Raw genomic sequence first — 27,562 nt, 5'->3', positions numbered from 1 at the left:
TATATATATATATATATATATATATATATATATATATATATATATATATATATATATATATATTTATATTTGAGTTGTGGACAGCACTCCGTTTGGAAACAATACCTGGGTGCACGGTAAGGAAATTATATATATATATATATATATATATATATATATATATATATATATATATATATATATATATATATATATATATATATATATATATATATATAGAGAAAGAAAGACCAGCAACACCAGGGTTTTTGCAAAAAATTGAAAAAGTGTTATTGCATATGTATCCGACGTGACATTTCGATCCCTATTGGGACCTTTCTCAAGGTAAAACATGTGCCAAACAATTCACCATATATATACCCCTCCCCTCATTAATTCATACAGGAAGTGACTCAATTCTCGTTTTGCATCTTAATTTAACCAGTGCATGATATATGCAAAATATAAGGTGCTTATTATGTGCAATATTTAAAGTGCTTAGTATATGCAATATAAAGTGCTATGGCTTATAAATAGTACTTCTAAAAAGTGTATAAGTGCATATATTATTACCACATAAAATATCTAAAAACATAACATTCATAAGAGTGCCCATTATACAAGCTGATAAAAAAAATTTTGTAATAGCATTATGGCCCAAATATAACATTAAATATATCACTATAGGGCCCTCAATCTGAAACATAAGTAAACAATTAAGTTGCCTGTGAAACTTCACAAATAATTACTATTGACTCATCTTAATGGTAAAAAACTACTATATTGCAGGTAAGTATTTAACCCTTTGGGAGTCACACTGTCATGAGTCCAAAAGGCCTCCCTCTGTAGCAAGAGACGATCCTATATATATATACAAAACAAGCATTTAGCAGCACTCGCTGCTCGATGTCGGTTTAATAAGTGATTGTTGGTGCAAAGCCTCAAAGGGGAAGTTCCGTTTCCTTCCCACACAAAATATACAACGTATCCAGACAAGAAGAAGGCAGCACTCGCTTTTGAAAAATCAGTGAAAAAAGTGCATTAAAAAATTACAAAAGTTCACAAATAAGTATCATATACGACCTGTCGATACAAAAGTTGCATCTGCAGAACCAAATCCTGGATTAGGGTGCCATCATCCCTCTATCCAGGAATCCCTCGTGGGCACTTTGTGGATGCGCAGTAGAATGAAAAGCCGGATTTTGATGCTATTTATCTGTACTGCACTTACACACCAAGCCCAGTGCTATACTGGGATCCACATGAGGCAACATGATGCTCATAGAGAAGTAGCCCAGGCTACTTCAGGTAAGTGACTGTAATGACTGGTGGGTTCCTAACAATTTGGCAGCCTGCCCCCCCTCCCCCCGGGATTATGGGATTCCCTTGCCACATCTTGCATAAAGACCACTGGGTGTTGGTTGTATACAGTATACATATATACATCATTAGGGCAGTAACACAAACAAACTATTGTCATTAGTGATTAAGAATCAGGAAGTGGCTGTGGCCCTATGTTTCCAATTATAAGGGTAATGACAAGCACAAGAACTACATTAGCAGAACAGTAACGCAGAGGGGGAAGAGACAGAGAGAGGAGGAGCGATTGAATGAGTTCGGTCCAACTAACACCCCCACTCCCGTGTGTCCGTCTTTCATTGATTATTTGTGTAAAGCACCAAAAGGAATCAGTACTGAGATCAACTGACCCCTGCGCTGTTCACATATCAGATTGAGTCTGTAAAAGTCCTGTTTTGTTTAAACCTGTAATCACCTGTATTGTAATCACCTGTATTGTACACTAGAGTCCTGCAGCGGGTCGGGTACCCGCGGGTTACCCGCAAAAACCTGCAGTACCATGCGGGTTTTTCGTTGAAGTTCAAGGTGCGGGTATACCCGCGGGTCGGCGGTTCTGCGGGTTGCGGGTCGGGCTGCGGATCTTCTCAATATAAATATTTGCTCCTTTTTTCTGGTCACGCCCACTTCTGATGATGTCATTTCCGGTACACAATGACAGCACTTCCGGTTTTACTCCCCTTTTTTCTGATCATATCTACTTCCAATGATGTCACTTCCGGTTTATAATGACAGCACTTCCTGATTCTTGATGGTTAGCGGGTCGCGGGTCCGGGTTGCAGAGAAGGTACTTGCGGGTCGGGTTGCGGGTCCAAGCGGGTAAGAATGCGGGTTGCGGATTGCATGCTGCGGGTACGGGACGGGTTCGGGTCCCAAAAAATGGACCCGCGCAGGACTCTATTGTACACATCTGTAATCACCTGTATTGTACACACCTGTAATCACCTGTATTGTACACACCTGTAATCACCTGTATTGTACACACCTGTAATCACCTGTATTGTACACACCTGTAATCACCTGTATTGCACACACCTGTATTGTACACACCTGTATTGTACACACCTGTATTGTACACACCTGTATTGTACACACCTGTATTGTACACACCTGTATTGTACACACCTGTATTGTACATACCTGTAATCACTGTCAGTGCCACATTATTCAGCTGATCACAGCTCAGACTGTAGGTCAGGTTTAGGAACTTCAAGTGACAATTAATCACATAAACAAACCTCTCAGCAAGAAACGATCAATATGACTTATAGGTAACTTTTACTGTAGATTCATATTTTGAAAAGAAAGTGTCACTTTAAAACACATTTTCACATCTGTATTGTCTAAGCATTTCTTCTTATAACGGGGTGTGGCTTAAAGGGGAGTGGCCAACGCCGGCTTCCCTTATTGGTCGTTGGTTGGACAGCATTGAGGTGGCTAAAAGGCGAGTAACAAATGGAGGGAATGAAGAGTGAGAGGGAAAAGAGAAGGTGACTGAGCCGGTCCCAGTCGCTATGGAGACAGCCCTGTTCAGTACATACCTGCAGCCGTTACCCGAAAGATCTGCCTCCAGCTGCTGATCATGGAGCACAGGCTGCTGTTCACACACCAACACTGGGCGGGACCACGTGGAACAATCGCTACAGTGAAAGGGCGGAGCCAAAGGAAGGAGAGGCGGAGTCCGAGTTCCACTACGTCTCATTGTACTAGTCTACAATGAGGCGTGGCCCCAACCGCTTTCCGTAGCAGGACAGGCGGCACAAATAACGAACAGGCCAATCAGAAAGACCGACAGGCTGGTGAGGGCGGAACTGCGCAGTTAGCGGCGCATATTGTATGACGCAATCAGTTGCAGCCTGTGCGGCGTGTTGTGTGTGGAAAGCGGCAGCACAAAATTGTGTCTTGTGAGGGAATAAAAGTTTTAAAAAAAAAGAATGCTGTTTGGTTTACTGTCTGTATTGTCCAATGGGTTTCACAAGGACTGATTACTCACAGCCCCATTTACATCAAGCTCCGTTTCCCGCCTGGTTCATATACAAGTCATAATGCTGCATGTCCGGGGCACAGCCGGGTGCCGAGAGACCAGTTTATATCCGGGTACTATTAGTACCTTACGCCTGATGCTCAGGATGTTCAGTAACACCGGGACTCTCAGCCCCGCCTCCAACCTCGGCTCCTCCCCCTCCTCGGACACGTGACCGTGACATCAGCGCTGAATGAGTTCGGCAGCAGTAGCGACAATTCCGCAGGTCCCGTGAGTATCGGAGGAGTCGTGGAGAGTAGCGGCGGGTGTTTGGTGGGTAGCAGTTTATTTTAGTGGCTGAAAACCATTCCCGACCCCGGTGCCCTCATTGTGCCTTCAAATAAAGAGACAGGAGCTCAGGGTGACCCTGATCCACAGCCACGTGACTCCCTGTCACTGAACTACATCTCCCGACATTCTCCTTGCACTGACACTCACCTGTAACTTGACTTCCCAAAGTGATGATGAATCCATAGCTGTGCACTGCTGGTTGTGACTCCTGAAACATGATTAATAGCAGAGAACTGAGCCACAGTCACAAGCAGATCAGACAGACCCTGGGCTGGAGGGACACCCGGACAAACTACAAAAATAGCCCCAAAAATAGCCAAATATGTGCAGTGAAAAAAGTCTAAAAAAAAGAAATGAATATTTGTGAAAATACATCTTTTTCACTGTCTCACAAATATTTCCATGAAGCAAAATGACATAAATTCACGGGGGAGTAACTACAGGGGGCCCAGGAGATACTGGGGCCTAATTCATTTATAATTACAATAAATATTAGTAAAACAGATCAACCTCTAGACATATTGGTGGATTTGTGCCCCACAATTGTCTGACATTGAGCAAAGTCACAGGAGAATGTGAAACAGTGACGGGAGATTGGGGAACAGAGCCCAAAATCTGGCAATTTCCCTTTTGTACACACGTCAGTCCCAGTGCATGCTGGGTATTGTAGTCTTACATTCAACTTGGCAGTCGGCAAAGTGTTAAAGGAGAAAGAATAGCATTTTTCAATTGGGGTGCCAAAAGTGAGGCACCCCCCAAGTGACTATTTTTACTTACCTGACACCCCGGGTCAGCGCTCCTATCAGCAGAAAACAGCACGGGCCTGGGGTTTTTTTTTTTTAGCAACCAACATAGAGAGATCCTCTTCCTGCTTCATCGGTTTTCAAATTTCCCGGGGCAGACGCACGCGCAGTAGAGCGGAATAGTCGGCTTTTTCGTTAAAGGAGAACTAAAGCCTAATTAAAGAAGTAGGTAGAAATGTTGTACATGATATTTTGTGCTTCTGTACCAGCCCAAGGCAACCACAGCCCTTTAGCAGTAAAGATCTGTGTCTCCAAAGATGCCCCAGTAGCTCCCCATCTTCTTTTCTGCTGATTCACTGCACATGCTCTGTGCTGCTGTCACTTACTGAGCTTAGGGACCCACTCACAATATACAGTACACATAGAATAGAAATGTCACAATATAAGGCTGATTAGTAATTAATACAGATAATTACTACTTGGCAGCACAGAAACCAGTGCAATTAGCATCAGAATTGAATAATCAGCAAACCTGTAGCATCAGCTTATATTACAGCCAGGGAAGCTCATTTTCTGCTGGATAATTAGTGACGAGCCCTAAGCTTAGCTTCTCAACAGCCAATCAGAGCCCACTGAGCATGTGCGTGTCACAGACACTTTCCAAGATGGTGACCCCCTGTGACAAGTTTGAAGTCCTGGATCATTGCTGCTATTGACAAGCTCAAACTTTAGCCTCGTGCAATAAGTTCACTACATAAAATATGCCATTTTTAGACCTATTCATTTTTAGGGTTTAGTTCTCCTTTAAAGTCTAGCCGTCGGCTCTATTGCACATGCGTCTGCCCCATGAAATTTGAAAACCGATGAAGCAGAATCTCTCCATGTTGGTGGCTAAAAAATACCCAGGCCGGTGCGTTTTTGTGCTGATTGGAGCGCCGGCCCGGGGTGTCAGGTAAGTAAAAGTAGTCACTTGGGGGTGCTTAATTTTTGGCACCCCCAAGTGTAAAATGCTATTCCTTCTCCTTTAAACAAAAACTATATTACCCAACATGCATTGTGAGACGCAGGCTTGGCACATTTGGGCAAGAAAAAAACGTTGGCTGGTTTCCCAAGTACAAACCAACCAATGGCCCAAATCGGTACCATGGCTAGTTTGTACTTTCAGAACCCACCTGGGCTTTAAATTAGTAGCCCAATTTGGCTGGAAAACCGCCAACCTGGCAACTCTCCAGGCTAGTAATGTGCTGGTCAAGAAAAGCTCAAACCTGTGCCCGCCAGCACCTCCTTTTATAGACCCGCCCTGCCAGTGATGTCACAAAAGGGCGGGGCTGGCTCACGCCTATAAAACCGGAAGTTGGAAGCCGCCAGTTTTAAAAACGCAAACCCACAGCACAACAAGGTCAGCACGAATCCTCCCCATGGGTATCGGGAAGTCCAACAAATGACTACTCAAGGCCCCTGAAGCGGCAGACCCATTGGGCCCCGGGCCCCCAGTTCCCTGCTGCCGACAGAAGCTGCTTTCCATTGCAGTTACATTGATACATATTGTGTTTAGCTCAGTCCTGATGCTGCTTCCCTGACACTGACGATTTTCTATTGTGTTCTAGACTCTCCGCTAATGGGCAAAGAATAATCCGTGGCATTAACACTCCATAAAAGATTATCCGATTTCACATTTCATGGTTCAACGCGTGGCCCGTTAACTGCCAATGGCGTCACTTGGAAGAATCAGCGCAGCCCTGCACTCTGCCTACAGGTAAGGTCCCTACACCTGCATCTCACTGACATACGTGTGGCACCCAACTCTATAAAGGACTGAGAGTGACCCTGACAAGATAGGATCAGGATATAACTCTTTAAAGGGGTTGTTCCCCTTTAAATAAACGTTTAGTCTTATGTAGAGAGTCATATTCTGAGATAATTTGCATTTGGTTTTCATTTACTATTATAATGTGTTTTTTTTAGTTATTAAGCTTTTTATTCAGCAGCTCTCCAATTTTAGCAGTCTGGTTGCTAGGGTCCACATTCCCCTAGCAACCATACATTGATTTGAATAAGAGACTGGAATATGAATAGGAGAGGCCTGAATAGAGTGATGAGGAATAAAAAGTAGCAATAACAATACATTTGTAGCCTTACACAGCAGCTTGTTTATATAAACTATAGTAGTACTTATCTGTTATCTACTGCGTATCCTGTGCTTGAATGGCTGCCCCCATGGCTACACAGTAACTTGTTTATATAAACTATAGTAGTACTTATCTGTTATCTACTGTGTATCCTGTGCTTGAATGGCTGCCCCCATGGCTACACAGCAGCTTGTTTATATAAGACTTAAAGGAACAGTAACATAAAAAAATTAATGTTTTAAGTAATATAGTGAAATAGCAATGAGGTGCAGGATTTTAATAGATATTGACTAGTTTTTATAGAGGTAATAAGAATAGATTGCCACTATGAGCCTGTTACCTATGTGTTAGTCTCAGGGTCTGTGCCCCTTATAGTTATGTCCTGACTGTATATGAACTCACTGGGGCTCATTTATCAACACTGGGCAAATATGCCCATGGGCAGTTACCTATAGCAACCAATCAGTGATTAGCTTTTTGAAGCCAGCTGTAAGTAGAACAATGAATGCAGCAATTTGATTGGTTTCCATAAGTTACTGTCCATGGGCAAATTTGCCCAGTGTTGATAAATGACCCCCATTGTGTGATCTATTCCAGTAAACCTCTGACTTATTCTCACTGTAGCCTCTTGCAGCCCGTGGCCTGTAGATCTTTCCTCCCTGCTGCCTGTCAATTACACGGCTCCCCCTGGCTCCACGACTCCAACAGAACCTCCATAGTGCGCTGCGGCCGGAAGACTCACATCCACCAGTATCCAGTGTTACTGGTCCAACCCGACGGCTCTACCATCACCATCCAGTACAAGGAGCCCCGCAGGATCCTCATGGTGAGTAGCTCTGGATTCTGATACATGTAAGACATGCATGGACAGTAACTGCCCATATAAATCAGTTATTTATATGTAATTGGGGATCATTAAAGGGGAACTATCGTACAAATTACAAATTAATATAAGCTTCCTCATACTGAAATAAGAAACGTTCTAAATACTATCAATTAAAATTCTGCATTGTTTCTGAAATAATCAAGTTTATCTTCACTATTCCTCTCTCAGCATCTGTTTCTCATCATCATTAGGGTGTCAGATATTCATTGACAGTTAGATCCAATATATCTTATAGGGGGGCTCCTTTTACCTAGAAGATGTATTAGAGCTCACTCTATTAAACTCACCAGACATCATGTCTCTCTACATGCAGAATTTGTGCAAAAGACAGAAATTCTGTTCGATTTTGTTTGTACTGGAATCAGTTATTTGAGTGAGCTCTAATATATCTGCTAGGAAAGGAGCCCCCCTATAAGATATATTGGATCATTCATCTGACACCCAACTGCTGCATAAACACAGAATGAAGAGAAACAGATGCTGAGAGAGGGATAGTGAAGATAAACTTGATTAATTCATAAACAATGCAGAATATTTAATTGATTGTATTTAGAAAGATTCTTATTTCAGTATGAGGAAGCTAATATTAAATTTTCAATTTCGCGATAGTTTCCCTTTAAATACAAGCACGGAAATAATCAGATTTAAAGGGTCTGTCCGCCTATAAATTAACCCTTAGTATGATGTAGAGAGGGGTATTCTGAGACAATCTGCAATTGGTTTTCATTTTTTGTTATTTGAGGTTTTTGAGTTATTTAGCTTTTTATTCAGCGGTTCTCCAGTTTGTAAGTTTTAGCCATCTGGTTGCTAGGGTCCAAATTATCCTAGAAACCATTTGAATCAGAGACTGGAATATGAATAGGAGAGGCCTGAATAGAAAGAGGAGTAATAAAAGTAGCAATAACAAATGTGTAGCTTTATCAAGCATTTGTTTTTTACATGGGGTCAGTGACCCCCCATTTGAAAGCTGGAAAGTGAAGAAGGCACATTATTTAAAAACTATAAAAAAATGATGGCCAATTGAAATGTTTCTTACAATTGGCATTCTATAACCTACTAAAAGTTATCATAAAATTGAACCACCCCTTTGAGGTATCAATGGGGGGGGGGATCCCGTAGATTCAGTCTGTAGTGAAAGATCTGCTTTTAGGGGAGGTTCTCTCCAGCCAGAGAACAATGGAGAGTGTAGGGAAGACTGAAACTGCACTAGGGGTATTCCTTCTATAAGAAAGGAAGCTCTATGTCAACCAATAGGGGCAATGACACACAAAGCACTTTGTAGCCCAACAGGAAATAGCACCCCCTACAGGTGGCACCCAGAAATATGTTTTCATTTCCATGAATGGGAATCACCACTGCTAACTCCCAATGGAAAAGTATTTTGGATGCTGAGTTGCCAGCAGGGAGCAAGACTTCCCACAGGTGATAAAGGGGTATAAGTGCCCTCAGTTTCTGGGGTCTTTTTTGGTCTATGACTGTGTGAAGACAAGTAGTGAGTCTCTGTGCCTGGCAGTCAGATGGTTAAAGGGATTGTTTACCTTTGAATTAACTGTTAGTATGATGTAAAGAGTGATATTCTGAGACAATTTGCAATTGATTTTCATTTTTTATTATTTGTGGTTTTTGACTTATTTAGCTTTTTATTCAGCAGCTCTGGTTGCTAGGGTCCCAATTACCCTAGTAACCATGCACTGATTTGAATAAGAGACTGGAATATGAATAGGAGAGGCCTGAATAGAAAGATGATTAATAAAGAGTAGCATTAACAATAAATGTGTAGCATTTGTTTTTTACTAGGGATGCACCGAATCCACTATTTTGGATTTGGCCGAACCCCGAATTCCTCGCGAAAGATTAGTCGGCATATCGATTTTGCATATGCAAATTAGGGATGGGAAGGGAAAAATAATTTTTACTTCCTTGTTTTGTGACAAAAAGTCGCTCGATTTCCCTCCCCGTCCCTAATTTGCATATTCGGGTTCAGTTCCGCGGGCAGAAGAATTCAGCCGAATCTGAATCCTGCTGAAAAAGGCCAAAACTAAGAACCAAGGCCTGACGCGTTTTGTGTCTACCAGGTAGGCTAATCCTATGACTAAGTGTCGCTGATAGACGAGAAACACGTCAGGCCTTAGTTCTTAATTATGGAGAATAAAATCTAAGCCTTTTAAACTTTTACAATCTGACTCCGGCTTTACTATTTTGTGGGTTCGGGCTTGTGCCAGCCTTTTTTTGATGTTTCTTGGTGTCTGCTCTACTGTCTGCTGAAGGTCCGGAGCATGTGCACCCGGGGCCCACCGTGCACAGCGGTAAACTTACTCTGGTTACATATTTACTACTGGTTACATATTTGTATAGTTTGAAAAAGGCTGAATCCCAAACCGAATCCTGGATTCGGTGCATCACTATTTTTTATATGGGGTCAGTGAACCCCATTTGAAAGCTGGAAAGAGTCAGAAGAAGAAGGTAAATAATTCAAAAACTTTATAAAATAAATAACGAAGGCCAATTGGAAAGTTGCTTAGAATTGGCCGTTCTATAACATACTAAAAGTTAAAGGTGAACAACCCCTATAACAGTACATAGGTGCCAGCAGTAATTCCATGGCTTCCACCATAACAAGCGAGTCTCGTTCCCAGATGCCGGTGGATATCAGCAGTCTCTCGGAGGAGGAAAGGAAGGCGCGGCTACGCAAGCGGGACCAGGCCAAGAAGGTTAAAGTGAAACAAGACAGAGAGGAGATTGAGGACGGCTTCAGTGTAGACCAATACAGTCAATTTTGGAAGAAAAAATAAGGATCTTTTTGATTCTAAATGTTAATAAATGTATTCCCTAACCCTATTTCTTTCTTTGGCATTCAGTATAGTTGTTTTTTTAATGATGTACATGGAATAATGAGCAGGATTATGCTGTTAACCCTCTTCATGCCGGAGTCTTCATCTCATGGGCAATACGTTGTGTCTGTTACTCTGCAGCATCCAGTTTTCTTGCTTTGATCCATCATTATAAACCAGATCAGCTGAAAGAAGTGCAGACTGTTGGGCTAGGGGGCTACACACTGTACATACAGTGATGTAAACTGTCATATTCTGAATCCGTTTGTAATCCACCGTTACGTTTTGTGGCTTTTGGGTTTTTTAGCAGCTCTATAGTTGCTAGGGTCCAATTTGCCCTGGTTGCAGAAAATGTGATAACTGCGCCCATCTGAGAGCCTCTAGGACTCCGAACTATAGGAGGCAGACAATAGGTATGTACCAGACGAATTTGATTTCCTTTTATGATGAGGTAAGTAAGATTCTGGACAGTGGGGGGGCAGTAGATGTGATCTATTTGGATGTTGCCAAAGCGTTTGATACTGTGCCCCACAAACGACTGCTTTCTAAACTAAGGTCTGTTGGGCTTAATGAAGTCGTTTGCACATGGATAGGAAACTGGCTACAGGATCGGGTACAGAGGGTGGTTGTTAATGGGACATTCTCTACTTGGAGTAAGGTTCTTAGTGGGGTCCCCCAGGGCTCGGTATTGGGTCCACTTTTATTTAACTTGTTCATTAATGACTTAGGGGAGGGTGTTGTAAGTAATGTATCAGTGTTTGCAGATGACACAAAACTATCAGCCCAATTAATTCCATCCAGGATGTGACACTTGCAACAGGATCTTGACAAACTGGCAATCTGGGCAGCTAAGTGGCAAATGAGATTCAATGTTTATAAATGTAAAGTCCTGCACCTGGGATGTAACAATATCCACTTATACCCTTAATGGGACTGCACTAGGCAAATCCATAATGGAGACGGAGCTTGGAGTCCTTGTAGATAATAAACTTGTCTGTAGCAAGCAATGCCAGTCAGCAGCATCAAGGGCAAATAAGGTCTTGAGTTGTATTAAATGGGGCAGAGAGTCACGGGAGGAGGGGGTCCCACTGTATAGAGCACTGGTAAGGCCCCATCTAGAATATGCCGTACAGTTTTGTCTCCATCACTCAAACAGGACATTATTGTATTAGAGAGGGGACAGAGAAGGGCAACTAAGCTGGTAAAGGGAAAATCTTAGCTATGAGGAAAGACTGGCCAAATTGGGGATGTTCACGCTGGAGAAGAGGCGCTTAAGGGGAGATATGATAACTATGTATAAATATATAAGGGGATCATATAATAATCTCTCTAATGCTTTATTTACCAGTAGGTCTTTCCAGCTGACACAAGGTCACCCATTCCGATTAGAAGAAAAGAGGTTCCAGCTAAATATTGGGAAGGGGTTTGTTACAGTGAGAGCTGTGAAGATGTGGAATTGTCTCCCTGAATCAGTGGTACAGGCTGATACATTAGATAGGTATAAGAAGGGGTTGGATGGTGTTTAGCAAGTGAGGGAATACAGGGATATGGGAGATAGCTCATAGTACAAGTTGATCCAGGCACCGGTTTTTGACTGTCGGGGTCAGTGACCCACATTTGAAAGCTGGAAAGAGGCAGAATAGGAAGAGAATTAAATAAAAAAACGAATCAACTAATTTTTTGTAAAGACAGATTACTGTCGGATGAAAACGCAGCGCTGCGTATAAGTGCTCTTTATTACACACAACATGTTTCGGGCCAGGTGCCCTTTATCAAGTGTAAAGATATTTCAGTGATACAAGCGTTTAAGTGTATATACAGGAAGTGAGGTCACATACAATACGTGTCAATCAAACAGTGTATAAGTGAAAACATATGTTGTCATTTCACGTAATTAAAATAATGAATACCGCAAAAGTCCTCTTTTGTAATGTCCATAGTGCTGAATCAATCAAAAAGTTCTAAGTTCTTGCTGGAATCCAATGGGGCACAAATTAGGAACTGCCCATTTCTAGACCTACCACAAACAAGCTGGATAACATGTTCTAATGTATGAAAGGAATAAAAAATACTAGTGATGGGCGAATTTGGAGCATTTCACTTCGCAAAATTTGCGAATTTCCCGTGAAATTCCCGAAACGGGAAAAAATTCTCAAAACGGCACCAGCGTCTCGTTTTTGACGCTGGCGTCCATTTTTTTGATGCCGACGACCGTTTTTTGGAATTTTCGCAGGCGAATTTTTGAGGCGGTTTCGTGAATTTATTGGCCGGCGGAGAATTGCAGGAATTAGCCGCGAATTAGCGCCTGACGAATAAATTCACCATCACTAATAAATACCCAATAATCTTACCATTAGCTGTACATTTAGGGGCAGATTTATCAAGGTCCGAATTTCGAAGTGGAAAATACTTCGAAAGTCTACCATTGAATAGTATCCTCCGACATTCGAATTTGAAGTCGGAGGATTTTATTCATCGTACGATCGTATTCCGATCGTACGATTTTCCTTCGAAACCCAAAAACTTAGAAATATGCTCTGGCAGGTCCCCATAGGCTAACATAGCACTTCGGCAGGTTTAAGTTGGCGATGTATTGAAGTCGAAGTTTTTTTAAAGAGACAGTACTTCGATTATCGAATAGTCGAAAGATTTTTTCTTTCGAATGGAAGTCGAAGTAAATTAGAAGTCGTAGTATCTTATTCGATAGTCGAAGTATCCAAAAAATCACTTTGAATTTCGAATCTTTTTACTTCGAAAATTCCCTCGAATTCACTTCGACCCTTGATAAATCTGCCGTTTAATGTAACTATTTTAGGGCTGAAAAGAAACAAATAAGGCATCAGTATTGAGAAAAAAGATCAATGTCACTAAAACAATATCTAAAGTTTAGACCCATCGTATGAATAAAGCAACATTGTCCAATCTTTATAGAAAGCATTTCACACTCCAGCTATCATTGCCTTTTATCAAATCGAGTACGCTTCTCTCTGTAGTATTCTCCTTTTCGGGTTCCCGCCTCTATTTTGGGGACTAATGACCTCCAGACTAGCGGAGACCTTAGCTGAGATTGATTATGGTTGGCAGTGTTAGGGGCATATTTACTAAGCTCGAGTGAATTTTCGAATTTAAAAAAGTCCATCGAATAGGCTACTACGACCTTCGACTTCGATTCAAACGATTCGAAGACGATTAGATAATCGAAGTACTGTCTCTTTAAAAAAAACTTCAACTTCATATTTCGCCAAATTAAAGCTACCGAAGTGCAATATTAGCCTATGGGGACCGTCAACAGCACTTTTCTGGTTTTTTTTGATCGAACAGAAATCCTTTGATCGATCACTAAAAATCGTTTGATTCGAATGATTTAATCGTTCGACCATACGATTTCTATTCGATCGCTCGAATACGCTAAAAATCCTTCGACTTCGATATTCGAAGGATTTCAATTCGAGGGTCGAATTTCGAAGTTCGAAATTCAACCCTTAGTAAATCTGCCCTTAAAGTGTCTAAATACCGTGATATCTGTAGCCCTTTTTGTAGTTTTGTATTTCGGGAGATTAGTCTAATCCCCGCAAACTGCCTTCCCACCGGCTACAATCTAAATCGCCGGTGGAGTGTTTTGTTTCCTCGTGAGGCAACTTCGGGCGACTTCAAAATAAGGAATCGTTTGAGTGCCATCCCGCTGGCGATTTACATTCTAGCCGGCGGGAAGGCAGTTCGGGGAGATTAGTCTAATATCCCGAAATAGCAGCGTGTCTCTGCCCTAAGGCTACAAATGTATTGTTATTGCTTTTTATTACTCATCTTTCTATTCAGGCCTCTCCTGTTCATATTCCAGTCTCTTGTTCAAATCAATGCATGGCTGCTAGGGGAATTTAGACCCTAGCAACCAGGCTGCTGAAATTGCAAACCGGAGAACTGTTGAATAAAAAGCTAAATAAGTCAAAAACCCCAAATAATAAAAAATTAAGACCGATTGCAAATTGTCTCAGACTATCACTCTCTACATCATACTAAAGGTTTTTAAGAAAACGGACAAATGAAATGAGACGGGCTACAAAGAGAAACTATAAACATTCGCAGCCCCTTCTCTAAGAAGTTCTGTAACCCGGAAGTAGCTGTTTCCATGGTACCGAGCACCGTTCATGGCTCCCGGATTCAAAAAAATTTCTGTTCACAATAGCGGCGCATTTCGCCCAAATCCGGACAGACTCAGAATGCACTTGCCTACACTGCGTTTATTCATTGCACTTCTGTCCTGTTCTGTCTGTCCTTTGCCCGCAATAAATATGGCGGCGGGGCCAGGCAGTTTCCGGTTGGGTCCCCATGAGGTAGGAAGTTCCGCTTCCTTGTTGTGATCCGCTGTTGCGCTGCCCAGCTTGGTGCCTTCGACTGTCGGTGAGTGTCTGAGGGATATTCCATTTGGTACAGGGGAGGGGGGTCACCGTAAAACAGCAATAAACCCCACGTGATCAGGTTGTTGCCACCTCTTGCCTCATATGCTGTGGTCTCCTGTACAGTATCCAATGGCTGGTGTTACATCACTTACTACTACTGGAGAGCCTGTCTGTCATTGTACTTCATGTAGAAAACCCCTGCCATGAAGCAAAGCAGGGCTTCTGTTTAGTTTCCAGAAGGAAATAGAATTAGTCAGGTGAGTAGCAGGAAATAGCTTCCCCCACTGCAAGTAGAAACACAAGAAATCAGTAAATGAATCATTTCTACCAAAACTACAGCCTTACACAATATCTCAGGGATTTTTTTTTTTATGGCAAATGTAAAAACTCAGCAGAATCCCATTACCACTGGCTCCAGTCAGACCTGATGTAATAATTGGTCGTGAATGTCCAGATTTGCTCTGGGGAATAATGGCTTTACTAGTTGCTCACTCTGTCCCCTCTGAAAATATCAGCTGCTGATGCCCCTCCAGAAGGAAAGTGCCCAGCAAATCATAAAGGGGTTCTTCTCCTTTAAATGAAAGTTTAGTATGATGTAGAGAGTAGTGATGTGCAGTTTGGGTAAAACCCGAACCCTCCCTCCCTCGACCGGTGCCCGACTTCCGGGTTCCTTTTATGGACCCGTGCCAGAGCTTCCAGGTGCGATTTTCAAAACTAGTCGGCTACAACATCAGCCCAAAACTAGCCAAGAGGCACTTCAAAAGTAGCCCAAAAATATCACAATATGTGGAGTGAAAAAAGTAAAAAAAAAATGAATATGTGAAAATAGTCACCCGGGGTGGAGAGGGGGGACCAGGAGGTATAGGGGCCCTATAAGGCCCATGTACATATAGAATTTCAATAAATATTGGTAAATGGGTCAACCTATAGACATATTGGTGGTCTGCAGATTTTTGCCACAAAATTGTCTGAAATTGAGGAAATTCACTGGAAAAATGTGAGAATGCGTGACGGGAGACTGGAGTACAGAGACCAAAATCTGGTAACGCAAAAGGGGCGTGGTTACATGCTGTGCTGCAAAAGGGGGTACAATACCGGCCGGGTGGCAACCTTAGGCCCATTGCATGCTGGGTATTGCAGCCTTACATTAGCTTGACAGTTGCCAATTGTTAAAAAACTACATTACCCAACATGCATTGGGAGAAGCAGGCTTGGCACATTAAGTCAAGAAACGTACAAACCAGCCAAAGGCCCAAAGAGTAGCCCAAATCTGTTCCTTGGCTAGTTTGTACTTTCAAAACCCACCTGGACTTTAAATTAGTTGCCCAATTTAGCTGCAAAACCGGCAACCCTGACCCACCCCGCCGATGATGTCAAAAAGGGGCAGGTCGAACTGGACCCGCCTGCCACCCGCAAATGGGGGTGCGAGGTCAACCCAAACCCGCGGGTATCGGGCCGACCCACACATCACTAGTAGAGAGTGATATTCTGAGACAATTTGTAATTGGTTTTTATTTTATTTGTGGTTTTTTAATTATTTAGCTTTTTATTCAGCAGCTCTTCAGTTTCTAATTTCAACAATCTGGTTGCTAGGGTCCAAATTCCCATAGCAACCATGCATTGATTTGAATAGGAGACTGGAATATAAAAAGGAGAGGCCTGAATAGAAAGATGAGTAATGAAAAGTAGCAATAACAATACATTTGTAGCCTTACAGAGTATTTGTCTCATAGATGGGGTCAGTGACCACTACATGTTGGTATAACCCAACTTTAACTTTCATTTTTTTTGTGACAGCTCCTGAAGTCGCCATGTTCGGGTCCTCGCGAGCGGGTGTGCGCGGGGGGCAAGATCAGTTCAACTGGGAAGATGTCAAAACCGATAAACAGCGGGAAAATTACCTGGGTGAGTGCTCTTTGCAGTTCCGCATGGTGATTGGCTGAGACTTCTGGTTTAAAGGGGAAGTTCACCTTTCATCTACCTTGTAGCGCGTTCTATAGACAGACGTATTCTATGCATGATAAACAAATCGTAGCAACAGAGACTGTGGTTCTTTTGTAGGAAACTCAGTAATGGCGCCCGTAGGCCGTTGGCAGAAGGGCAAGGATCTGACGTGGTATGCCAAGCAGAAGGACGGAGGCGCAAAGCTCTCACGAGAACAGGAGCTGGCTGCCGTTAAACAGGCCGAAGAGGAAGCCATGTTGGCCGCACTGTGAGTTTATCTGCCCACTTTACTGTTAGTGAAATCCTTCTGCATGCAATCAGACTGACAGATGCTCTTACTGTCACCTGTGTAGTTCTTCCTGCCAGCTGCTCCATGTGATTATATGAGCTTCTATTCATTATTAGTATATGACTAGATCCTATTCATTCATCCGTTTCATCAATTTCTTACCCTTTCTCATTGTATTACAGGGGCTATAAGAATGTCAAGCGTCAGCCTACTGGCCTTAGCAAGGAGGTAAGTACCAACTGGGGATTCTCTTGTAACCCCCATTCCATGTTATGCTACAGTAAGGATTTCTAGACAAGTATAAACAGCTCATTCCATGCAAAGTTGTGTATGTGTGTGTGTGTGTGTGTGTGTGTGTGTGTGTATGTATATGTATATGTATATGTATATGTATATGTATATGTATATGTATATATATATATATATATATATATATATATATATATATATATATATATATATATATATATGTATCAGTGGAAGCTGCCATGTTGGCTTCTTAAAGGGGTTGTTCACCTTTAAATTATCTCTTAGTATGGTGTGGAGAGGGATATTCTGAGACAATTCGCAATTGGTTTTCATTTTTTATTATTTCTGTTTTTTGAGTTATTTAGCTTTTTATTCAGCAGCTCTCCAGTTTGTAATTTCAGCCATCTGGTTGCTAGGGTTCAAATTCCCCTAGCAACCATGAACTGATTTGAATAAGAGACTGGAATATGAATAGGAGAGGCCTGAATAGAAAGATGAACCAATTAAAAGTAGCAATAATAATACATTTGTAGTCTTACAGAGCATTTGTTTTTTTAGATGGGGTCAGTGACCCTCATTTGAAAGCTGGAAAGAGATGACGGCAAATAATTCAAAAACTATAAGTTATGAAGACCAATCGGAAAGTTGCTTAGAATTGGTTTATTCTGTAACATACTAAAAGTTAACTTAAAGGCGAACCACCCATTTAAGAACAGACCAGGACAATGCACAAAATGTTTGACCAATAGGGGATCTGTCCTACTGATGCCGAAGGAGAAAACCTTTGCTCGTGTGTAAACTCTGTCTTTCTCTGTGACCCCCACTAGGAGTTTGCTGAAGCGTGCAAGAGGGAAGGGACGGAGAGAGACGAGAAAGACGTGGACAGAGTCATGGGCTTAGGAAGCTCCAGGTACCGGCAACTGTCATGTGATGCTAGTGAGGGTCATACACAATAGCACTGAAATGTTCCCACCCCTCCCAATATTTCTCACTGCATGGACATGTATTGGCACCTAAGGGTGGAAGTGCAGATTCTATTTGAATGGAATGGGTGCAAAGCTGAGAACTTCTACACATCCCAGCAAAGGGAGCCAGTGGTAAAGTCTCTGCTTCAGAATAGCTCATTGATGTAGTTTTATATAAACAAGCTGCTTTGTAGTCATGGGGGCAGCCATTCAAGCACAGGATACACAGTAGATAACAGATAAGTACTACTATAGTTTATATAAACAAGCTGCTGTGTAGCCATGGGGGCCGCCATTCAAGCACAGGATACACAGTAGATAACAGATAAGTACTACTATAGTTTATATAAACGAGCTGCTGTGTAGCCATGGGGGCAGCCATTCAAGCACAGGATACACAGTAGATAACAGGTAAGTACTACTATAGTTTATATAAACAAGCTGCTGTGTAGCCATGGGGGCAGCCATTCAAGCACAGGATACACAGTAGATAACAGGTAAGTACTACTATAGTTTATATAAACAAGCTGCTGTGTAGCCATGGGGGAAATTGAAAAAAGACTATATGGCACAGGTTAAATAGTGTATAACAGATAACATCATTATCTTCTACAGAACTTATCTGCTGTGTAACCTGAGCCTTTTCTCATTTGAATGTCTGCCCTCATTGCTACACTGCAGCTTGTTTATATAAACTATAGTAGTGTTTCTGAAGCAAACACACCAGTTTGACCAGTGCAAGACAACGCTGCATTATATTTGTATTACTGTTCCTTTAATAACACACTGGCCCGTGGCCCATACAGTTGTTTACAGTCAACAATAAGAGTCTGAACCTTGATCATTGAATTGGAATTCAGCTGTTTATATACAAGACAGGAATTATAGCTGAATCCAGGTTTGCTAAGGTTTTATAATGCTGTGTATTTAATATTATTCCTCTGCCCGCTGGGCTGCCATCTTGCTTTTCTGCCCTACAGTGTGAGCTCCAGCAGAATGATGCTGTCAAAGGAAGACAAAGAAGCAGCAAAAAAGGGCTTCTCCATTTTCACAGTAAGTTCTTACATTGCTGAATGAAATGTTGTCCAGTTATTTAGCTAGGTGCTTTATACATTTATAGGGGCAGTTATCTGTCTGGTGTGTTTCACTCACTCATTAGGTTTTCAGGTGGAATCAAACATTATTGATACAACTGTGTTGGTGATCTGAATTAACTCAGAGGCTGCTTGTATCAGCTTCCAATATAGACTGAATTCACTCTGACACAGAACTTTCTTAACCAAGCTACATCTGCATAGTATGATTGGTTTATCCCCAAATCTCCCCATAACTGACCTTCAGGCTGGACCTCCTTAGCTCATAACAAGGTTACAGGTATATATATAAACATTGGGGTAACAGTCATCCAGCTATAGTTCCAGGGGTACCCAGGGCACAAATAAACACTCACCCCAAATCTCCCCCTAACTGACCTTCAGACTGGGCCCCTTAGCTCATAACAAGGTTACAGATATATAGAAACATTGGGGTAACAGTCACCCTGCTATAGTTCCAGGGGTACCCAGGGTACAAATAAACACTCACCCCAAATCTCCCCCTTACTGGCCTTCAGGCTGGGCCCCCTTAGCTCATAGCAAGGTTACAGATATATAGAGACATTGGGGTAACAGTCACCCTGCTATAGTTCCAGGGGTACCCAGGGTACAAATAAACACTCACCCCAAATCTCCCCCTTACTGGCCTTCATGCTGGGCCCCCTTAGCTCATAACAAGGTTACAGATATATAGAAACATTGGGGTAACAGTCACCCTGCTATAGTTCCAGGGGTACCCAGGGCACAAATAATCACTCACCCCAAAACTCCCCCTAACTGGCCTTCAGACTGGGCCCCTTAGCTCATAACAAGGTTACAGATGTATAGAAACATTGGGGTGTCACCCTGCTATAGTTCCAGGGGTACCCGGGGTACAAATAAACACTCACCCCAAATCTCCCCCTAACTGGCCTTCAGACTGGGCCCCTTAGCTCATAACAAGGTTACAGATGTATAGAAACATTGGGGTAACAGTCACCCTGCTATAGTTCCAGGGGTACCCAGGGCACAAATAATCACTCACCCCAAAACTCCCCCTAACTGGCCTTCAGACTGGGCCCCTTAGCTCATAACAAGGTTACAGATGTATAGAAACATTGGGGTAACAGTCACCCTGCTATAGTTCCAGGGGTACCCAGGGCACAATTAAGCACTCACCCCAAATCTCCCCCTAACTGACCTTCAGGCTGGGCCCCCTTAGCTCATAACAAGGTTACACATATATAGAAACATTGGGGTAACAGTCACCCTGCTATAGTTCCAGGGGTACCCAGGGTACAAATAAACACTCACCCCAAATCTCCCCCTTACTGGCCTTCAGGCTGGGCCCCCTTAGCTCATAACAAGGTTACAGATATATAGAAACATTGGGGTAACAGTCACCCTGCTATAGTTCCAGGGGTACCCAGGGTACAAATAAGCACTCACCCCAAAACTCCCCCTAACTGGCCTTCAGACTGGGCCCCTTAGCTCATAACAAGGTTACAGATGTATAGAAACATTGGGGTGTCACCCTGCTATAGTTCCAGGGGTACCCGGGGTACAAATAAACACTCACCCCAAATCTCCCCCTAACTGGCCTTCAGACTGGGCCCCTTAGCTCATAACAAGGTTACAGATGTATAGAAACATTGGGGTAACAGTCACCCTGCTATAGTTCCAGGGGTACCCAGGGCACAATTAAGCACTCACCCCAAATCTCCCCCTAACTGGCCTTCAGACTGGGCCCCCTTAGCTCATAACAAGGTTACAGATATATAGAAACATTGGGGTAACAGTCACCCTGCTATAGTTCCAGGGGTACCCAGGGTACAAATAATCACTCACCCCAAAACTCCCCCTAACTGGCCTTCAGACTGGGCCCCTTAGCTCATAACAAGGTTACAGATATATAGAAACATTGGGGTAACAGTCACCCTGCTATAGTTCCAGGGGTACCCAGGGTACAAATAAGCACTCACCCCAAATCTCCCCCTAATTGATCTTCAGACTGGGCCCCCTTAGCTCATAACAAGGTTACAGATATATAGAAACATTGGGGTAACAGTCACCCTGCTATAGTTCCAGGGGTACCCAGGGCACAAATAAACACTGACCCCAAATCTCCCCCTAACTGACCTTCAGGCTGGGTCCCCTTAGCTCATAACAAGGTTACAGATATATAGAAACATTGGGGTAACAGTCACCCTGCTATAGTTCCAGGGGTACCCAGGGTACAAATAAACACTCACCCCAAATCTCCCCCTTACTGGCCTTCAGGCTGGGCCCCCTTAGCTCATAGCAAGGTTACAGATATATAGAGACATTGGGGTAACAGTCACCCTGCTATAGTTCCAGGGGTACCCAGGGTACAAATAAACACTCACCCCAAATCTCCCCCTTACTGGCCTTCAGGCTGGGCCCCCTTAGCTCATAACAAGGTTACAGATATATAGAAACATTGGGGTAACAGTCACCCTGCTATAGTTCCAGGGGTACCCAGGGCACAAATAATCACTCACCCCAAAACTCCCCCTAACTGGCCTTCAGACTGGGCCCCTTAGCTCATAACAAGGTTACAGATGTATAGAAACATTGGGGTGTCACCCTGCTATAGTTCCAGGGGTACCCGGGGTACAAATAAACACTCACCCCAAATCTCCCCCTAACTGGCCTTCAGACTGGGCCCCTTAGCTCATAACAAGGTTACAGATGTATAGAAACATTGGGGTAACAGTCACCCTGCTATAGTTCCAGGGGTACCCAGGGCACAAATAATCACTCACCCCAAAACTCCCCCTAACTGGCCTTCAGACTGGGCCCCTTAGCTCATAACAAGGTTACAGATGTATAGAAACATTGGGGTAACAGTCACCCTGCTATAGTTCCAGGGGTACCCAGGGCACAATTAAGCACTCACCCCAAATCTCCCCCTAACTGACCTTCAGGCTGGGCCCCCTTAGCTCATAACAAGGTTACACATATATAGAAACATTGGGGTAACAGTCACCCTGCTATAGTTCCAGGGGTACCCAGGGTACAAATAAACACTCACCCCAAATCTCCCCCTTACTGGCCTTCAGGCTGGGCCCCCTTAGCTCATAACAAGGTTACAGATATATAGAAACATTGGGGTAACAGTCACCCTGCTATAGTTCCAGGGGTACCCAGGGTACAAATAAGCACTCACCCCAAAACTCCCCCTAACTGGCCTTCAGACTGGGCCCCTTAGCTCATAACAAGGTTACAGATGTATAGAAACATTGGGGTGTCACCCTGCTATAGTTCCAGGGGTACCCGGGGTACAAATAAACACTCACCCCAAATCTCCCCCTAACTGGCCTTCAGACTGGGCCCCTTAGCTCATAACAAGGTTACAGATGTATAGAAACATTGGGGTAACAGTCACCCTGCTATAGTTCCAGGGGTACCCAGGGCACAATTAAGCACTCACCCCAAATCTCCCCCTAACTGGCCTTCAGACTGGGCCCCCTTAGCTCATAACAAGGTTACAGATATATAGAAACATTGGGGTAACAGTCACCCTGCTATAGTTCCAGGGGTACCCAGGGTACAAATAATCACTCACCCCAAAACTCCCCCTAACTGGCCTTCAGACTGGGCCCCTTAGCTCATAACAAGGTTACAGATATATAGAAACATTGGGGTAACAGTCACCCTGCTATAGTTCCAGGGGTACCCAGGGTACAAATAAGCACTCACCCCAAATCTCCCCCTAATTGATCTTCAGACTGGGCCCCCTTAGCTCATAACAAGGTTACAGATATATAGAAACATTGGGGTAACAGTCACCCTGCTATAGTTCCAGGGGTACCCAGGGCACAAATAAACACTGACCCCAAATCTCCCCCTAACTGGCCTTCAGGCTGGGTCCCCTTAGCTCATAACAAGGTTACAGATATATAGAAACATTGGGGTAACAGTCACCCTGCTATAGTTCCAGGGGTACCCAGGGTACAAATAATCACTCACCCCAAATTTCCCCCTAACTGACCTTCAGACTGGGCCCCCTTAGCTCATAACAAGGTTACAGATGTATAGAAACATTGGGGTAACAGTCACCCTGCTATAGTTCCAGGGGTACCCAGGGCACAATTAAGCACTCACCCCAAATCTCCCCCTAACTGACCTTCAGGCTGGGCCCCCTTAGCTCATAACAAGGTTACACATATATAGAAACATTGGGGTAACAGTCACCCTGCTATAGTTCCAGGGGTACCCAGGGTACAAATAAACACTCACCCCAAATCTCCCCCTAACTGGCCTTCAGACTGGGCCCCTTAGCTCATAACAAGGTTACAGATGTATAGAAACATTGGGGTGTCACCCTGCTATAGTTCCAGGGGTACCCGGGGTACAAATAAACACTCACCCCAAATCTCCCCCTAACTGGCCTTCAGACTGGGCCCCTTAGCTCATAACAAGGTTACAGATGTATAGAAACATTGGGGTAACAGTCACCCTGCTATAGTTCCAGGGGTACCCAGGGCACAATTAAGCACTCACCCCAAATCTCCCCCTAACTGGCCTTCAGACTGGGCCCCCTTAGCTCATAACAAGGTTACAGATATATAGAAACATTGGGGTAACAGTCACCCTGCTATAGTTCCAGGGGTACCCAGGGCACAAATAAACACTCACCCCAAAACTCCCCCTAACTGACCTTCAGGCTGGGTCCCCTTAGCTCATAACAAGGTTACAGATATATAGAAACATTGGGGTAACAGTCACCCTGCTATAGGTCCAGGGGTACCCAGGGTACAAATAATCACTCACCCCAAATTTCCCCCTAACTGACCTTCAGACTGGGCCCCCTTAGCTCATAACAAGGTTACACATATATAGAAACATTGGGGTAACAGTCACCCTGCTATAGTTCCAGTGCCATTAATAGTGAGACGTATAACTTGTACATTTGCAGCACCAGAAAACACAAGAAGCAGCCGGCGACAAGAGGAAAACCGAAGCAGCAGAGGAAGAGTCGAAAGTCAGGTATCTATTAATACTGAAGTCAATTCAAATCTAAATTATCCCAATAATGTAATGCTGATAAAGGGTCTTAATGGCAGAAAACAAAGTTCTGTACAGAAGCTGGACAGACAGATATATAGTATAACCCCAGTTCTCCTTGCGGTCCAATTCTACTATAATTTTATATGTGTGCAAATATGTATATAAAAAATAATGTTAACATGACCCATTTTGTCAGCAGAAAGAAGGCCAAGAAGGAAAAGAAGAAGAAGAAAAAGAAAGAGAAGAAAAAGCAGAAGAAGGCGAAACATGATCGAGAAGATTCCTCTTCAACTGATGACAAAGAGAGGTAGGCAGTTGCATTAGCCTGGGTACTGTATAACAGAACAGAACACTACTGCTTTTTAGCTCTCTAACTCAGTGACTATAAGGGGGGCCACATGGGACATAACTGTTCAGTGAGTTTGTAATTGATCCTCAGCATTCAGCTCAGATTCAAAAGCAACAGTTATGACCCATGTGGCCCCCCTCAAGTCACTGATTGGTTACTGCCTGGTAGCCAATCAGTGGGAAGCAAGAGAGCTGAAAAGCAGGAAGTAGTGTTCTGGCTATTATGTTACACATCCAGTCACTCCAGCCTTTATACATTACATTTTTGCCTAACTAACTATATTAGATACATTTTTTATTTTGCACAGCCTATCTATTTACCCAGTTTTTATTTTTACCCTGAACAATTCCTTTAAATGGCTTGAAGTAATAAGTAAGTAGATATTTTCTGCAATCCTCCCGGCAGCCTTCTCATTTTCACTCTCACACCTGACACAAGGGGGAGCTGTGGTACAGATTATACGTCACCTCTACTCGCAGCCCCCCCCCCGTGGCCCAGGACCCAAGTTTGTTGAACTGACACTTTGGAGGCACAAGTTAGAACTTCTCTGATAAAAATGAGTGGTTTGCCATTGCTGGACAAGTTTTTTTTTTTTCCCAGTCACTTACATTGTCTCATCTGTCTGATAATTATTTTACCCCAAGGTCATGTTAATTCAGAGTATTAAAGGGTAAATTAATCCTCCTCACACTTTTCCACACAAAATTGGCCTTATGAAAGAAGCTTAGTCACTTTTTCCCTGTAGCAACAATCAGCCGTTGGGTATTTGGGGTCCCCTGAAATTATAGCAGGCTTTTTACCCCAATGTTTCTATATATCTGTAACCTTGTTATGAGCTAAGGGGGCCCAGTCTGAAGGTCAGTTAGGGGGAGATTTGGGGTGTGTTTATTTGTACCCTGGGTACCCCTGGAACTATAGCAGGGTGACTTACCCCAATGTTTCTATATATCTGTAACCTTGTTATGAGCTAAGGGGGTCCAGTCTGAAGGTCAGTTAGGGGGAGATTTGGGGTGAGTGTTTATTTGTACCCCTGGAACTATAGCAGGATGACACCCCAATGTTTCTATATATCTGTAACCTTGTTATGAGCTAAGGGGACCCAGCCTGAAGGTCAGTTAGGGGGAGATTTGGGGTCAGTGTTTATTTGTGCCCTGGGTACCCCTGGAACTATAGCAGGGTGACACCCCAATGTTTCTATATATCTGTAACCTTGTTATGAGCTAAGGGGACCCAGTCTGAAGGTCAGTTAGGGGGAGATTTGGGGTGAGTGCTTATGTGTGCCCTGGGTACCCCAGAAACTATAGCAGGGTGACTGTTACCCCAATGTCTCTATATATCTGTAACCTTGTTATGAGCTAAGGGGGCCCAGCCTGAAGGCCAGTTAGGGGGAGATTTGGGGTGAGTGCTTATGTGTGCCCTGGGTACCCCAGAAACTATAGCAGGGTGACTGTTACCCCAATGTCTCTATATATCTGTAACCTTGTTATGAGCTAAGGGGGCCCAGCCTGAAGGTCAGTTAGGGGGAGAGTTTCTAGTTGCAGTTGGGCAGTGCAGTTATTTACAGCTATTACTGTCCCACCCCCCATCCTGTATATAAAGGAATTTAATGGCAGGTCACATGACTCGAGTAATAAGATTGATGGCAGCCCATTATGTGCCAACGTTTCTCCTGGTAACCGCATGTAGTTGGTGCTCAGTAAGGGAACGTTGTCCTCAATATAAAATTCAGTGGATAAAAATATAGACTGGATTTTCTCGTGCTAAGAGTGTGTGGCCCCTGTACAGAGCCATTTGTCAGGCAGCTGACACTCTAATGCACTTTTACCCCTGTGAATTGACACGGTCCTCCCCACCTCAGAGCCTTTGTTAACTCCTTTTTGTTTATTTCCCCCTCTCCTCCTGTCGGACAATAGCCTTGTTGTGTAATGTGACAGTCTGACCTGTTCCTTCTCCTGTGTGTTTTGTTCCTGTGCTGAAAGGTGGAGGAAAGTCGTCTCCCCGAGATGTCGTTCATCATCGCCCCGGCACATTGGAGCCCGCAGAGCTGACAGTCATTCATCAGCCGAGAGAGGCTCGCCCAGGACACGCAGGAGACAGCGCCATGACACTCTTTCTTCAGATGAGACTTCTCCTCGCCCGCTGGCACGGCCCCCCACTAAGCCAAGAAGCCGAAGTCGTGATAGAGGGGACACACAGCGACCGAGGAGAAGGAGGTCAAGGTCTCCACGGGAAACCAAGCGAAGGCACGACACAGACTCGGATGATTAAAGGGAGTCTGTCCTGATTTTTATGATGTCGTTTTTATTTCTAAATGACACTGTTTACACTGCAAATAATTCACTCTACAATATAAAATGTCATTCCTGAACCAGCAAGTGTATTTAGTTGTAATATTGGTGTGTAGGTGCATCTCAGCTCATTTTGCCTGGTCATGTGATTTCAGAAAGAGCCAGCACTTTAGGATGGAACTGCTTTCTGGCAGGCTGTTGTTTCTCCTACTCAATGTAACTGAATGTGTCTCAGTGGGACCTGGATTTTACTATTGAGTGTTGTTCTTAGATCTACCAGGCAGCTGTTATCTTGTGTTAAGGAGCTGCTCTCTGGTTACCTTCCCATTGTTCTTTTGTTTGGCTGCTGTGGGGGAAGGGAGGGGGTGATATAACTCCAACTTGCAGTACAGCAGTAAAGAGTGACTGAAGTTTATCAGAGCACAAGTCACATGACTGGGGGGCAGTTGTTTATAATGGAATACATTTCTGCCTTGTGCTCAGTACTTCTGATCTAAATCCATTTATTATTGTTTTATAGCCTTTGAAAGCAATCTCTTTTAGGAATGGTATGGGATCCGTTATCCAGAAAAGTTCTGAATTATGGAAAGGCTGTCTCCCATAGAATCCATTTTATCCAAATAATCCAAATTTTTAAAAACTTTTTCAAAAGGGATGCACCAAATCCAGGATTCGGTTCGGGATTCAGCCTTTTTCAGCAGGATTTGGATTTAGCCGAATCCCTCTGCCCGGCCGA

At 43.4% G+C, this 27,562-nt stretch overlaps 3 protein-coding genes across 8 annotated transcripts in view; 2 read left to right on the top strand and 1 right to left on the bottom strand.

The window, feature by feature from the left end:
* The window catches only part of guk1.L (guanylate kinase 1 L homeolog), a 23,936-nt gene extending 20,585 nt beyond the window's left edge, over positions 1-3,351 (bottom strand). Inside the window, exon 1 of one of the 3 annotated variants that reach the window (XM_018266580.2) lies at positions 3,329-3,351. Coding sequence is in view for 1 of the 3 variants with exons in the window: in XM_018266578.2 (XP_018122067.1) it covers positions 2,877-2,919 (43 nt within the window). In the remaining 2 variants the exon portion in view is untranslated. Of the gene's footprint in view, positions 1-2,475; positions 2,498-2,876; positions 3,260-3,328 lie in introns of those variants that run through there. The other 2 variants (XM_018266578.2, XM_018266582.1) reach the window with 2 other exon arrangements.
* A 104-nt stretch (positions 3,352-3,455) lies between these two features.
* mrpl55.L (mitochondrial ribosomal protein L55 L homeolog) lies at positions 3,456-10,245 on the top strand. Of its 2 annotated transcripts, none has more exons than XM_018267040.2 (4): positions 3,456-3,589; positions 6,000-6,148; positions 7,146-7,347; positions 10,044-10,245. In XM_018267040.2, the coding sequence occupies exons 2-4, from the start codon at positions 6,102-6,104 to the stop codon at positions 10,197-10,199; spliced, it is 405 nt and encodes a 134-aa protein (XP_018122529.1). In that variant the 5' UTR covers positions 3,456-3,589; positions 6,000-6,101; the 3' UTR covers positions 10,200-10,245. The 2 variants fall into 2 exon arrangements, with proteins under 2 accessions (XP_018122529.1, XP_041421682.1); XM_041565748.1 differs by having other exon boundaries at positions 3,531-3,631.
* Positions 10,246-14,480: 4,235 nt separating this feature from the next.
* c1orf35.L (chromosome 1 open reading frame 35 L homeolog) lies at positions 14,481-26,906 on the top strand. 3 transcript variants are annotated; one of them, XM_018266180.2, is made up of 9 exons: positions 14,481-14,636; positions 16,433-16,540; positions 16,697-16,847; positions 17,051-17,096; positions 17,945-18,027; positions 19,063-19,135; positions 24,098-24,168; positions 24,389-24,496; positions 26,518-26,906. In XM_018266180.2, exons 2-9 carry the CDS (start codon positions 16,447-16,449, stop codon positions 26,804-26,806), a joined length of 915 nt encoding a protein of 304 aa, XP_018121669.1. In that variant the 5' UTR covers positions 14,481-14,636; positions 16,433-16,446; the 3' UTR covers positions 26,807-26,906.
* Positions 26,907-27,562: the final 656 nt, after the last annotated feature.

Source organism: Xenopus laevis, chromosome 6L (assembly GCF_017654675.1).
Source record: "Xenopus laevis strain J_2021 chromosome 6L, Xenopus_laevis_v10.1, whole genome shotgun sequence".
NCBI classification, from domain to species: domain Eukaryota; kingdom Metazoa; phylum Chordata; class Amphibia; order Anura; family Pipidae; genus Xenopus; species Xenopus laevis.
This window is presented reverse-complemented; position numbering and strand designations above follow the sequence as displayed.